Source organism: Capricornis sumatraensis, chromosome 10, assembly GCF_032405125.1.
Source record: "Capricornis sumatraensis isolate serow.1 chromosome 10, serow.2, whole genome shotgun sequence".
NCBI lineage: Eukaryota > Metazoa > Chordata > Mammalia > Artiodactyla > Bovidae > Capricornis > Capricornis sumatraensis.
In genome coordinates, this window is record NC_091078.1 from 16923978 (window position 1) to 16939950 (window position 15973).

Here is a 15973-nt window from a genome sequence, read left to right on the forward strand (position 1 = left end):
GAGTCTTTTCCAATGAGTCAACTCTTCGCATGAGATGGCCAGAGTACTGGAGTTTCGGCTTTAGCATTATTCCCTCTAAAGAACACCCAGGACTGATCTCCTTCAGAATGGACTGGTTGGATCTCCTTGCAGTCCAAGGGACCCTCAAGAGTCTTCTCCAACACCACAGTTCAAAAGCATCAATTCTTCGGCGCTCAGCTTTCTTCACAGTCCAACTCTTACATCCATAATGACCACAGGGAAAACCATAGCCTTAACTAGACAGACCTTTGTTGGCAAAGTAATGTCTCTGCTTTTTAATATGCTATCTAGGTTGGTCATAACTTTCCTTCCAAGGGGTAAGTGTCTTTTAATTTCATGGCTATCGTCACCATTTGCAGTGATTGTGGTACATCTCACAAAGCAAGAACACATTCCATGGGAGAAACACATTCCATGGGAGAAACACATTCCACAGAGAGTGTGGGCCATCTCAGAAGGCAAAAGACCCCAAATATGGGGTGGTTAGATTTTATGGGCTGGGTAATTTCATAGGCTAACAAGTGGGAGGATTATTCTAACTATTTGGGAAAAGGGGCAGAGATTTCCAGGAATTGGACCACTACCCACTTTTTGTCCTATTGTGGTCGGCCTCAAAACTGTCATTTAGCATGCTAACATATTACAATGAACGTATATTGAGGCTTAAGGTCCATTGGAAGTCAAATCTTCTGCCATCTTGGACCTAACTGATTCTAACCAGTCTTTGTCATATCCTCAACAGTATGTCATTCTTTTAAAGGTTTTACCCTGTCGCTTTCCTGCTGTTTCACTGGGGTCCACTAAAAATGTATATCCTTGTTGTCTCTATTAGGCAAATTTTGATCTGTTCATCATTTGCCAGTAATTGCTGTCTACTGACTTAGAGAGTTTTCTCTTTAATGGAAGTAGGAGAAATTACCCATATTCTTATATGAAAATGGTAACAAGATAAAATGTCTGCCTCTCTCCCCATTTTTTTTTTTTGATCATTTAGTTTTTGACCTTTATTCTCTTGATATGTCTTACCTTAACTGACTTTCAGTTGTTAAACTATCCTCTCATTTATGGGATATATCCCACTTGGTTATGGTATTTAATCCCTTCTATATGTTGCTAGATTGGCTTTGCTAATTTGTTGAGGCTTTTATTTTTCTTTATTTAATAACTCACTGTGTTGAGGAACTGATCAATTATGAATACACCAAGCCCAAAGTAAATTGTATGTCTTAATTTTCATCATTACTTTTTAACAGCTTCTCACACTGGTTCCTTTAGGTAAAATCAGCACATCAAGTCTTTTATAGTGACATTAGGTGTCAAGTAATGAACTAGCTAAATGTCCAACTCATTAAAGAGTGCTGATATGCTTTCAGCAATGCTCGGACTAAAGCAGCATGGAAATGTATATTGTATTTTCACCTAGACAATAGATCTCAGAGAGCTATCTACAGAAATAATGAAGTCAGAGGAAAACAAACTGACACTCAGATGAGAAAAAGATAGCACTTTGCTTTCCTACCATGATTAGTCCTTGGTTCTTATCTACTAAAATTGGAGCTTTTATATTTTTTTTCCAATACATGGACTTTCTGTTTCCAAAATTCTTGTGATCTCATGAAAAGAAGAATGTCCCTGAACTCTGAATAATGTTGGGCCTCAAATCTCAAGGGAATATATAGTGCCAAGACTAAGGTATTTTTCATGTTGCTGTGATTTAGAATAAAATGATGCTGAAAGCAGAAATTGGATATGGTAAGATCTACTGCTTTCTGAGTTATTGTAGAGGAAAAAATAGCTTGAGACTAACATGATATAGTGATTCCATATGGAACCACTAACTTCATAGATTGATTAGAGTATTAAATAGCTGTTAATTTTGCCAGAATTTGAGTCTTTTTCATATTGATCAAGGTCATATCTTAGGAAGAAAACAACCACACAGATTTTGTATAATTCAGAATGTTATGTGAATTAGTATATGGAAAGCACTTAGAACAGGATCTGGCACATAGTAAATGCTGTAACAGTAATATTTGCTATTATAAATGATAGAGAATGGGTTATTCTTTAACAACCTGAGGAATTTTTCTAAGAAAGTATAATAGTCCTTTTAGGCCTTCTTTTCTTTAGAACTGAACTTTTTTTTTTTTTTTCGCTTTTTCTATCACTCCATGAACGTGAAAGTCGCTCAGTCATGTCTGACTCTTTGCGACCCCATGGACCATATAGTCCATGAAATTCTCCAGGCCAGAATAGTGAAGTGGGTAGCCTATCCCTTCTCCAGCGGATCTTCCCAACCCAGAGATTGAACTGGGGTCTCCTGCGTGGCAGGCGGGTTCTTTACCAACTGAGCTATCATCACTCCAGAGCTGATTATATTCCTTTAAACAAAAAAAGATAGTTAACCGGACTGAATTTCTGTGAGTTTATTCCCTCAATTAAAGGAAACCTGGTTAAGTTAGGTTTAAATAACCCGATTTTAGTCTAAATTCCCAAACATTAAGACTAGTTAAAGGGACTTCCTTAGCAGTCCAGTGGTTAGGACCCCACACTTCCAGAGGCATGGGTTCGATCCCTGATTGGGGAACTAAGATCCTGCATGTTCTGTGGCTTGGCAGAAAAAAAAATAAAAACTAGTTTAAAAAAAGTCAGCAATGGAGGATTTTTTATTTATTTTTTTTTTTTAATATTCTCAGTTGATTTTATTTTGTTGAAATTAATTTTTATTGGAGTATCATTGTTGATTTACAATGTTGTCCTAGTTTCTGCTATACAGCAAAGTGACTCAGTTATACATAACATATCCACTCTTTTTAAAATTATTTTCCCATATAGATCATTACAGAATATTGAGTAGAGTACCCTGTGCTGTACAGTAGGTTCTTATTAGTTATCTATCCCCAGTGGCTCAGCAAGTAAAGAACCTGCTGGCAGTGCAGGAGATGTGGGTCTGATCCCTGGGTTAGGCACATCCCCTAAAGGGCATGGCAACACACTCCAGTATTCTTGCCAGGAAAATAACATGGACAGAGGAGCCTGGCAGGCTATGATCCATGGGGTTGCAAAGAGTCAGACCCGACTGAAGTGACTGAGCATGTGCGCGCAGGGATGCACGCGCGCACGCATGCACACACGCACACATATTTTTTAAATAGTAGTGTCTATATGTCAGTCCCAACCTCCCAATTTATCCGTCCCCTTTTTCCCCCCCCTTGGTAGCCATTAGTTTGTTTTCTTCATCTGTAACTCTATGTTTTGTAAATAAGTTAATTTATACCTTTTCTTTAGATTCCACATATAAGCAGTATCATATGATATTTGTCTTTCTCTGTCTGACTGACTTCATGCAGTATCTGGAGGACTTTTTAAAGCAAAGCTTACCTTTGTTCTGAGGATTTAATCACTTTCATTGATTGACACCGAAGAATATGTTTTAATATTTTAGGTTATGTTTCCTTTTTTAAATCAAGAAATGATAAATCAATGCTTAGTTAGCCTCTTATCTAACAGGAAAAGAGTTACTAGCTGTAAGCCAGTGAAACAAGTGGCAAATAGATCCATGTGTTCACCACAATGAAGATTTAAAGCAGACTTAAGCAAAACTGAAAGATGGGCAAACTGGGTGAAAAAACTTACACTGTATTAATACAGGGCAAATATTTTTAATCTTATAAATTAATGAGACATATATCAGCAATTCTGTAAATAAATAGGCAAAGAAGATAGAAAATTCAGAGGAAGAAATAGAAATGACCAGTACACATATTTGAAAAATGGTCAGCCTCACTAGTAATCAAAGAAATGCTAATTAAAATGGGCTACCATTTTTACTCTAGCAGAGATTTTTAAAAATTATACTTGATGTTATCAAGGGTGTTCTCATATACTATTAGGATTATAAAGCAATACATCATTCTAGAAATTAAGCAATATATATCAAAAGCATTAAAAAATTTATGCCTACTATTTTTACACACACTAGATTGGCAAAAAATTAAAAGTCTGACGACACCAAGTACTTGTGAAAGTATGAAACAGAGCTCTTATACATAGTGATGAAAAGTATTGGTGTGATTCTTTTGGCGAGTAATTAGATATTATCTTGATAAGACAGGAGTTCCACTTCTACATACATGCTCTAGCCTTGGAACTCTTGTTGCTGTTTCACCAGGACACTGATATAAGAATATTCATAATAGCCTTATAAAAAGGCTGACAATAACTCAGATGTCCATTTATAGGAAAACTGATAGTGATATTTTCAAATAATAGAAATCTACAATAGAGTAAGAATGAAAGAAGCATGCTTAAATGTACCAACATGAATGAATTCTAAAAGTACAACGGTAAATTGAAAAAAAGAAAATCACAGAAGAATACATCCACTATGATAACATTTTATAAAGTTCAGAAGACAGAAGAAATAAACAATATTGTTAATGTGTTTTAAACTAAACAAAGATAGCAAGGTAGTAAAAAATGAAGTCCAGTGATGTTACCTCTTAGGGGAGGCAGAGAGATGAACTTCAACTATTTGTGCTAATGCTTCCTCTCAAATTAGTGGTAAATTCATGGAAGTTTTTTAATTATTAGGCTTCATGACTTGTCTATCATGTGTATTATTTGTATATATCAAATATTTCATAGTCAAAAATTAAAAGAGCCTATAGATTTTTATTTCATAATTCATTTCTAGAGATCAACCCAAAAATAATGATGAAAAATACAGAAAAACTTGATCCCAGTGGTGATATTTATTATAACCAAAAACTGAAATAACAGAGATGTCCAACACCACTTTTTTATACCCTGTTTTGTTCAAAAAAGGGTTTAATAAAGCCCTAAAGAATATATTCAATGAAACAAAAATAAAATAAAATTTGCTGAGAAATGAAAGTTAAAAAATGGAAGAAGGTTAAGAGAAAGCCAGGAGTAAGATTATTATGAAAAATATAAGTTGTAAACTCCTGTTCTTGTTAGAGGTAAGTCACAAACTTGACTAAGCTTTCCGTAACCAGGGTAAGAAAGGAAATATGATCGTTGATGCCTTTAAGATAAGAAAGCACATTAACTGTTTTGATTGAGCCGAAAGAGAAGTTTCTCACCAGATTAACTGTATGAGCAAGTTATTTAACTTCTCTCTGCTTGTGTGCCCATGTCTATAAAATAAAACAATAATAATAATACCTGTTATATAACATTGTGAGGATTACATAAGGTAAGTTCTTAGGACAGCACCTGGAACATTAGTAAGCACTCAAATATATTACTGACTAGTCATATTTAATGACGTTCTCAAGCATATTCTTGTAGAAATCAATATTGTGGAAGTAGGAGTTAAGGGGGAAATGGAGAGGTAATCCTTGCCTCAGATAGGAAATACTCTCAACAGTAGGACACTGTACTGTGAATTGATTTTCTAGTGTTCTACCTCTGTTCACTTACTAACTATTGTGCACCTCCTTTATGCAAGTTTTCTGTCTAGTAATATATGGCCAGGATACAGGTCTTATTAAGCTGTTCTGCTTCAGCTTCCTCTAGGTAGTTTAATCTAGGAATTATTCTATTATGTTGTATAACAAATGATATTTGTTACATTCACTTTTTCTGCTTTTCAAATATGAAAGTAGTAGTCTGTAAACAGAGACGGGGCGAAAGCAGTTATGAAAAGAGAAATGAGACCTAGTAAGCTGAACTTAGGTAACACTTATTAAGAAGAGAATAATCCTGTGGTGGATTCATGTTGATGTATGGCAAAACCAATACAATATTGTAAAGTAATTAACCTCCAATTAAAATAAATAAATTTATATTTTTAAAAAAAGAAGAGAATAATCAATTGAGGCATTTTCCTGAGAAGTGATATGGTGATAAGAATATTAATTGCTACATTTATTGGAATTCAAACTATGCACCAAACTCTGTACTAATTTCTCTGCACACATTATCCCAATTAATCCTTATAACACTTTGAGGTTGTGAATATTATCTCCTTTTTTTTTTTTTTGGTGAGAAGAAGTTAAATTCTTAGAGAAAGTAAGTCACAGCAGTAAGTATGGGTTCAAGCTGAAATTCAGACCCAGGCAGCTGATTCTAAAATCTATATTCCTAGTCATTTAAATATATTACTTTGCATGGAATGAAACCAAAACTTATCAAACCTTGAATTCCTTCGTTCCAGATCTAAAATATTTTTCTCCAACACCTTTAGTCAAATACATGCTGATTTTTTATTATCCCATATTAAGTTCATGCATTAGTCTTGTTATTTTCTTAACTTTGACTATCAGACTATAAAGTTAATCTTTTTCTGATCTAACTGTGTGATTGGTACTCATGTCTTTTAGTCACTTGATTTGCTAACCAGCACGAATTTTCTTTAAAACCATTTTTAAATGGAAAGAATCCTTGGATTTGAAGTAGAAGAGTCTAGCAAGTTAAAAATTTGGTAATCTATAATCTCATGGCCCTAGATGCCAGTGGATTGTTTTGGCCCTTGCTCAGGGCACTGAATCATGTTGCCTTCAAAGTATAGGCCTTCCTCCTTAGCCAAAAGACAGTCATATTAATTATTGACAATGAAGATCCATCTTGTATTTAAGGAATAAGAAAATTCATACCTTAAGATTAAGGTAATTTGACCTGGGGCTCTCTAATGTCACTTACCAATTGTAGAAACATAGATTTCACATTTAAACATGTCATGTTCGCTGGGTGGTTTGCAGTAGAGAACTTGGCCTGAAATCATTTTTCCAAAACAGTTTTTCTGAGACTCCTAGTAGTAGCAGCAGTGACATGATTCACATCTCAAAATCCAAATACTGTCAGATGGAAAAACATAGATGTATTCAGCTCAGTGGCTTGAGATTACTATGCATTACTTGAATTGTACAGTTCAGAAGCTAGGAAAAGCCTGTACTTGTAAAAGGGCAGGATTTACTCTGAGGGGTAGACAGAGTCTCCTGAAATGTAATTTTGTGATAGAGAAGAATTTTATATTTGTTGAAATATATTAACCTCAAAAGGCTTTAATAAATCAAGACCCACTTGCAGATACTGATTTCTTTTTTCTTTTACAATTTTCTAATCTTATTTTGGGCTTTGTTCATAGTACATGTTTTCTTCCTAGCTTTCCTTCTTCCTTAAATCATTTCATCTCTCTATATATATATGTGTGTGTGTGTGTGTGTGTCTATGTGTATATACACACACATACCATCTGTCCTTCCACAGAACTGTTCTTTCTCTCAACAAGGGGCAAGGATGGGAGTGAGAGGCACAGTGTGGTCAGAAACCGATGGAAAATCTTGCAGACAGTTTTTTGGCTCCTCTTCTCTGTCCCCTGTTTCTCTGCCCTGCAGCCCCCTGGGGAACAACAGGAAGCCAACAGCTTGTATCCATTTGAGAAAGTGGCAGTGGCACAGAAGAGAAAATGCTAGGCTGTTCAGCTCTATTCCTAGACTCAGGGAAGCCATGCAAATGGTGGGTGGTGTGCTTGAACGTACATGTTCTGTGCCACAGGATCCAACAGATTAGAATTTCTTTTTTTGTTTGTTTTATTGAAGTATAGTCAGTTTACAATATTGTGTTCATTACAGGTATACAGCATAGTGATTCAGTATTTTTGCAGATTATACGCCATTATAGATTACTATAAGATAATAGATATAATTTCTTATGTTCTACAATATATCCTTATTGCTTAACATTTTGTATATAGTAGTTTGTGTCTATTAGGCCCATACCCCTAATTTGTCTGTCTCTCCTTTCATCTCCCCTTTGATAATCATAAGTTTACTTTCTGTATCTTTGAGTCTGTGTCTGTTGTATATATACATTCATTTGTACTATTTTTAGATTCCACATGTAAGTGATAACAGTATTTGTCCTTCTCTGACTTATTTCACTAAACATAATGTTCTCTAGATTCACCCATATTACTGTAAATGACTGTATTTCATTCTTTTTATGGCTGAGTAGTATCCCATTGCATATATATATATTTATATATATACTGCATCTTCTTAATTCCGTCATCTGTTGATGGCACTTGAGTTCCTTCCATGTCTTGGTTATTGTAACTAGTGCTGGTATGAACATTGGGGTGCATGTGTCTTTTGAATTAGTGTTTTCATTTTTTTCAGATAGGTATACCTAGGAGTTGAATTGATGGGTCATATAGTGGTTCTATTTTTAGTTTTTTAATGAACTTCCATACTGTTTTCTGTAGTGACCTGCTGTCAGGAAGCATTTAACAGGAGGCTTCCTGTGTGCTGTTTTGGATCTGTCATGAATCCTCTGTCCCTTATTAATTCCTGAGTATTCAGGAATTAAGTGGAGTAGCACACTACTCCTGGGGGCTTGGGAATGCATGCATTTCCTTCGTTAGTTTTTACATACGGTGATAAGTAACTATTTACGACCGTCTTCCTTTTTATGACCCATAGAGTAAAAGTGATTATTTACTACCCTCTCTCTCTTACATGGATGACCCCATGTTTCCTTGGTAACTTGTAAGTTTTGATTTTATCTCTGCTGAAAATAGCTACCTTGTAAGACAGTATAAATACTCACACATGTTGAATAAAACACCTTTGCTCCATCAGAGCTTGGGTCCCCGTCTCTCTCTCTCTCTCTCTCTCTCTCTCTCTCTCTCTCTCTCTCTCTCTCTCTCTCTGCTGTGCTCACTTTCCTGCCTAGGCTTCTGAGACCCTCTCGAGAAGGCACGCTGTGCCTTCACCCCATTGAGAGGGCGCCAGGTGCCTTCATGAACAGCGCAAGCCCCATGTCAGGAGCTTTATTGGTTTTCTGCATAAACCAAGGAATATCGGCCTCCTTCTCTCTCCTTTACTTTCTTATCTCGACTCTGGACCACCAGGTTCCGGTCCATTAAAGGACCTCAACAGCCTGCACCAATTTACATTTGCACCAGCAGTATAGGAAGAGAGTTCCCTTTTCTCCATACCTTTTCCACCATTTATTTGTAAACTTTTTGATGATAGACAATCTGACAGGTGTGACGTGATACCTCATTGTGGTTTTGATTTAAACATTTCTTTAATAATTAATGATATAGAGTATCTTTTCATGTGCGTGTTAGCCATCTGTATTTCTTCTTTGGAAAAATGTCTATTCAGGTCTTCTGCCCATTTTCTGATTGGATTTTTTTGATACTGACTTGTATAGGCTCTTTGTATATTTTGGATATTAACCCCTTCTCATCATTTACAAATATTTTCTTGCATCCCATAGGTTGTCTTTTTGTTGATGGTTCCTTTGCTGAGCAAAAACTTTTAAATTTAATTGGGTCCCATTTGTTTATTTTTTTATGTTATTTCTTTTTTACTTCATTTTAATGTTATTTCTTTTTATGTTATTTCTTGTCTTAGAAGACTGATCCAAGAAAATACTGCTACAATTTATGTCAAACTTTTTCTGGGAGTTTTATGTTTAGATCTTTAAACCATCTTGAGTTTGTTTTTATATGTGGAATGTTTTATATATGATAGGAGGGAATGTTCTAATCTCATTGTTTTCTACGTCTTTCCAGTTTTCCCAGCACCACTTATTGAAAGAATAGCCTTTTCTCCATGGTGTTTTCTTATCCCCGTGTCATATTAGTTAACCCCAGGGTGTGTGAGTTTATTTCTGGGCTCTTTTGTTCCACTCATCTTTATGTCTGGTATCATGCCAGTACCATGCTATTTCTATTACTGTAGCTTTGTTAATACAGTCTGAAGGAGCAGTGAAAATTGTGGGTGGTACCCTAGAACATACGTATTCTGTGCCACAGGATCAAATAGAATGGAATTTCTTAATTGTCCTACTGAAGTGGAACTTAAGAGGCTTTGTCGATATCTGGTAAATAAAATAAAGCCAATCATTTGAATTGCTTCCAGATGTATAATTAGAAGCTTTCTACACTGTGATAATTTTGTAATAATCTATCTTTCCCCAAAGACCCTCTCATGACCTTGGGGATTATATTCATGTGGTGCCACATGATGTCAAGCTATTGCCCTGGAAAATGTAGCCCTAATTCAGGTCCTTGAGAAACTACCCTTGAAGCTCCCTGGCCTAGTAGGTCTTTAGTGCTGCTCCAAATCTTAATTATAGAGAAGGTAGTGAACTTTGAAGTGGGCTATACTGCTTGGATCTGAGTTTTATAGTTCTTAGGCTTCCCTGGTGGCTCAGACAGTACAGAATCTGCCTGCAGTGTGGGACACCTGGGTTCGATCCCTGGGTTGGGAAGATCCACTGGAGAGGGGAAAAACTACCCACTCCAGTTTTCTGGCCTGTAGAATTCTATGGATAGAGGAGCCTGGCAGGCAACAGTCCATGGTAACACTTTCACTTTCACGCCCTTTCATGTTCCAACCACATCAAAATATTAACAATAATAATAATGATAGAAAAAGACAAGTCTGTGTTTTCAAAGAACATTAGTAAAAATGCTAATTTGAGCACTGGAATTGTTACTTGGGGATCTCCACTGGAAATTGTTTTTACTGTTTGAGACGTGGCAGAGGTGAGGTTTATACCCCTGTGGAGAGCAGATGAATGCAGGCTTTCATAAGCATGAGCACACTGCTGCTGCTGCCAGCACTGTAAAAAGAGACATTGCAACCTTGAATCTATCTTGGGGGATAAAACTTAACTCCTCTAATTCAAATGTATGGGATTTCTCTACAACTGTGAAATCTCCCAGATAAAGATAAAATGAATGCACTAAATAGTTGACGCCTAGGAGAGCAGGAATGGCCGCTTTGTTTCACATGCCTTGAAGAAGCCCAGTTTGGCCTGGGTGTCACATGTCACTGAAAATCTGATTTAAACATTGCAGAAAGTATGTTCATTTAAAAAAATTTTATCAGTCCTCCATTTTTGTTTCAGGGTGGCTAATTGAATCATAAATCAAACTTAAATTAAGTCCTGAAAACTTTTGGTATTGTCAAAAATTAATCAGCTCTGTGGAAGTGATGGTGTGGCCAACATGAAATACTGAGTGGTTAAGTTAAAACCGAGGCTTTTGCTTAGTATTGATGATGCTGATTTCTATGGAAAGAGTTTTGCTTCTCACTCAGATATGACTAAGCACCCTTGCTTTATAAGTTTATCCAAAACAACATATTGCTATCCTATAGGATGAATATGTACTAGTGTTTAGAAGGAGGAAATAGTATGTTATTGAGATAACAGTCTGTGGTTCCAGACAGAGCCACATATGACTCCCAGCTCTAACTTCATCTACCTCAGTTTTCTCAACTGTAAAATGGAGCTGATAATATCTACTCCGTAGGATTGTTACAGCAATTAAATGAAAGACTGTATGAGTGAAGTACCTGGTTCATAGTATACTAACAGCAAATGATTACTGTTGTTCAAATGTAATTAGTGTGTCTTGCTCACTGACCTAGTCTGACCAATGAGGAGACAAAGTGTATATCAATTTACTAAACTAAGCAAGGAAATAAAAACTGAGAGAGACTTTCACCCTTAACTATATACTTCCTTATTTTATATCTTACATGTAAACCTTATCTTGTTACTAGATGGTAAAGTTCCTAAGGACAGAAACTGAATCATCTTTCCTGTACCCTACAGTGACTAACAGTGCTAGATAACTAGTAGACATTCAGGAAATGTTTGTTGACTTGCTCTTACTTAGCTGTGTCTTATGTCTATATATAACTCTCTTAGGAGAATAAGATTTTGCCCTATCATGTAGGAATGTGAAAGTTTCTTTGTAACTGTTATTTTCCAATAAAACCATGGGGAAATTTTACCGTGTTGAAATCATGTTGCTTTCTAATTGGTTTCTAGGCCCATTTTAACCATTTTATTATTTAGGCATTTATATATATCATTAACACTGCAGCTGGTATTGAGATAACTTCTCTCTGTTTTTAAATGACAATCTTAGTTTTCTGATATTACTTAGATTAGCTTGAAGTTTTTTGTGCTTAGCCTTCCATCTGCATATTTAAATATGCTTAATGATTTTTTGTAGCTTTGTGATAAGTATCCATGTCTAATTGAGGCATCATATGCTCTATACATTATTTTTTCAAGCTCTATTGATGTTCTAACATTTGATTACCATTTGGGGGAAAACTGGAAAACACATTGCTCTTCTTTAAAGTCTTTAGAGGTCTGTATAACAATACTAAGTACAGATCAAGGAACTGGTATGTACAATTGATCAAATTTATAATAATTAACTTTTAAGTTTTCTCTGAGTAACAGAGATGTGGATGATCCAGAGAGCACTTATTACTAATAATATTACTAATGAATTTGAATGGAGTTCTGGCATTGTTTTTATTCTCACAAGGAAGTTCCTGATCTAGAAGATATAGGAGATGTTATAGCAGCTGTTTTATTGGTGAGAAAATTGACTCCTAGAGTAGTTGGGTAACTAAGTGGCAGATCTGGAATATAAACTCAAATATTCTGTTTCTAATCTTTTTAAATCTTGATGAGAATTATAGTTCAAAATATGATCCCAGCCACCAGCTGTTCTCAGAATCCAACAGTTGATCATTCCACATCCCATTTCAAAATAGTTTCCATTTGACCCCGTGAACACTCTTTCTGTTCACTTTCCAGTTTGAACGCCATGACCCTGTGGATGGGAGAATCACTGAGAGGCAGTTTGGTGGCATGCTGCTGGCTTACAGTGGAGTGCAGTCCAAGAAGCTGACTGCCATGCAGAAGCAGCTCAAGAAGCACTTCAAAGAGGGAAAGGTAGGTATCTTTGCCTAGAGGAAACCATGAGAGCATATTGTTACTGCAAAGGTACTAACATAATGAGAGTGAACTAGTGACTAATTATGACTAATTTATTTCTGGCACTTGGAAAAAAAAAAGCAGTTTTGAAGAAGAAGGAATAGCCTCAAATGACCCTAGGTTTTTTTGTTCAGATCACAATGTGACCATGAACTGAAATAGTGAATTGAAAGAGAGAGACTGATGGGGAGATATAGAGTTCACTTGTAGATATCTTGAGTTTAAAGTGCCTGTGGACTACCTAAGTAGAGATGGTTAACCAGCAGTTGAATATTCAAATCTATTTTAGAGGACTGAGCTGGGTTTGGAAATCATCAACACACTATTAGAATTAAAATCATGAAGATTGATGCAGTTATCCAAGAAGAACATTATAGAACCTTGAGCCAAGGGCAAGATCAAGTGGAACACTAACATTTAAGCAGTTCCAGAATGAAATCTTGAGGTAATGGTTAGAGGAGTACCTAGAGAAAGTATTGAAATCAAAGCCAGGGAAGAAGAGGGTTCAAAAACTAAGGGATCTACAGTGTCCCATGGGAAAGAGAGGGTCCAGTAAAATAAAATGATAAATACCCATTGGTTTTGGTGAAATGGTGACCTTTGGGAGAGTTGTTTTATTACAGTGGTCCAGTTGGAAGGTATATTAAACAGAAAGTGAGGAAATTGAAAAAAAGGAAGGAAGAGGGAGGTTCTGGAAAGAAGGAAATAGCATATGTTTAAAACTCTGAGGCGGTAGTATATTAACTCGGCTTGGGCTCCTATAGCAAAATACTATAGACGGGGTGGCTTAAAAAACAGAAATTTGTTTTCTCACTGGTCTGGAGGTTAGAAGTCCATTATCAATGTGTCAGCAAATTGGGTTTCTCATGAAAGCTTTCTTCCTGTCCTGTAGACAGCCACCTTCTTGCTCTGTCTTCACATTACCTTTCCTTAGTGTTTATACAGAGAGAGAACATGCTCTGTAATGTGTCTTCTTATAAGGACACTAATCCTATCTGATTGGGGCCCCAGCATTGTGACCTCATTTAACCTTAATTATTTTTTTAGAGGCCCCATCTCCTAATACAGCCACAGTGGGGGTTAAGGCTTCAGTGTATTAAGTTTCAGGGGTGAGAGGGCACAAACATTCAGTCCATAACAAGCAGGAAAGACAAAATCTGGCATGTGTAGGGAGCTAAACGGGGATTATTGTGGTTGATGAATACTAACAAAGAGGAGCATGGCCTGAGATGAGATCTGAGAGGAAGATGAGGGCAAGAACCTGCAAGACCTTGTAGGTGTGGAATGAGTTTGGGTTTTATTCACAGTGCAATGAGAAGCTATTAAAGAGTTGTGAGCAGGGAAATAGCGTGGTTGTGTGTATGTTTTAAGAGACAACTCTGGATGCTTTATGAAGAATAGTTTGGAAAGGAGCAAGCATAGAAGCAAAAGGCTGAGACTATGATGATTAGAGATTTCAGGAGGAGATGAGTGGGTCTTTTTTGAGCAGCATTGAGATTGGGACCATGGGTTTGTGGTGACACTAGTCAACACTGCTCTGTGAGAGCCTTCAGAGCTGTGCCTGGTACAGGGAAGAAGCAGATGGTAGAACTGAGTCAGTGTCTGGGGTTTTCTAGGCAGTGGGATGAACAAACTGAACCAAAAACTAGTAAAGAGGCCAGATCTTTTAAAGATCATGTACACACAGAGAGACACACACATACACAAACACACACAGCAATGCAAGGGCTAGACCCCAGATCTCCTTTTCAGCCCAATACCCTTTCCACATGACAACAATTACCACTTAGCCGTGCCTGGAAAATTGACCTAACATTAAACATGTTCCATGAGGGATTGCTAAGGTAGGGTGATACAACAGACACGAAGCTGGAAGACTTGACTTCAAGTCCTGCCTCAGAAGTTTCTGTGGACGTTGGATAGATCACTTAACTGGCCTCGTAAACTGAGACCCTTGTCCTCTATGCAGGCTCTAAACTTTAAAGACTCAGTAAGAAATAGAATTGCCTGGGCTTATTTCCGTTTTGTTAGTCTTTGTGCAGGAAATCTTGCTTGAATAGCATCAACCAACTGCTTTGGTGGAAAGCAGTTCTTATCAGCTAGAGTTTTTCCTCCGTACCTTGGGTGTTGAAAAGCTGAAAGGACCTCTGAACAGGCTGTGGACTGCAACTGAGAGCAGGCTGGATTCTGAGAGAAAGTGTCAGCTTCTCTGAGCAGTCCAGCCGGTCTGAAGGTGTTCTCTTGGCTATGAAGGAAGACTCCTTAACAGAAAGTGATAGAGGACAATGCTTCTCTCCTAAAGAGAACTCCTATATTGCCTAGTACACAGCTCATATCTATTGGAAGTTATAATTTCAGAAAGTTGATCACAAATATCTAGGTGAATTTTGTAGGGAATGCACCTTTTTGTTGACCTGACCCTTTTTAATGTTTTGGCTGCACCACACAGCATACACCCCCACCAGGGATTGACCCTGCAATGCCCCACCCCCATTCCTGCATTGGAAGCATGGAGCCCTAACCACTGAACCACCAGGGAGATCCCCGACCAAACTTATTTTAAAAGTTTTGGTCCTGGCATTGATTTGACCTTAAAATAATTTTCTATCACTCCCCAAGTGTCTCAGTGGTAAAGAATCAGCCTGCCAGTGCAGGAGACACAGGTTTTGTCCCTGGGTCAGAAAGATCCCCTGGAAAAGGAAATGGCAATCCACTTTAGTATTCTTGCCTAAAAAATCCCATGGACCAGAGGATCCTTGTGGGCTACAGCCCATGGGGTTGCAAAACAGTCAGACACCACCTGGCAACTAAACAACATTATCTATCATGATAGGTTAATTCATGTTTTGATATGAATTTATATTTTAAAGCAATAAATTGGGTGTTGGAGACATCTCCCTTGAAGAAATAAAAGTATTCTAGCTTTGGCAGGAGTTAATTTAGGACCCAAAGACCTTGCAAAAAAGCCCTGAAGTGAAAAGACAAACTTTGTCAGGTGATAAAAATCTGGGGTGCTAAATTATTTCTGGCCCAGAATTTCTAGCCTGCTTTAGCAAGGAGATGGAGATTGATTGTACTCTCATGTTGGTTAAATAATTTGTGAACATAGCAATTAACTAAAATGACAGTTAATGAAGGGCTTTTCCTCCTAAGGTTACCAGTC

The 15973-nt window shown here is 37.0% G+C and overlaps 1 protein-coding gene across 1 annotated transcript in view; it reads left to right on the plus strand.

Annotated features, from left to right (window-relative positions):
• MICU1 (mitochondrial calcium uptake 1) overlaps positions 1–15973 on the plus strand; it is a 226668-nt gene that overhangs the window by 172505 nt on the left and 38190 nt on the right. The window contains exon 11 of the mRNA XM_068982144.1: positions 12631–12768. Within this exon, the coding sequence (XP_068838245.1) occupies positions 12631–12768 (138 nt within the window). The remainder of the gene's footprint in view (positions 1–12630; positions 12769–15973) is intronic.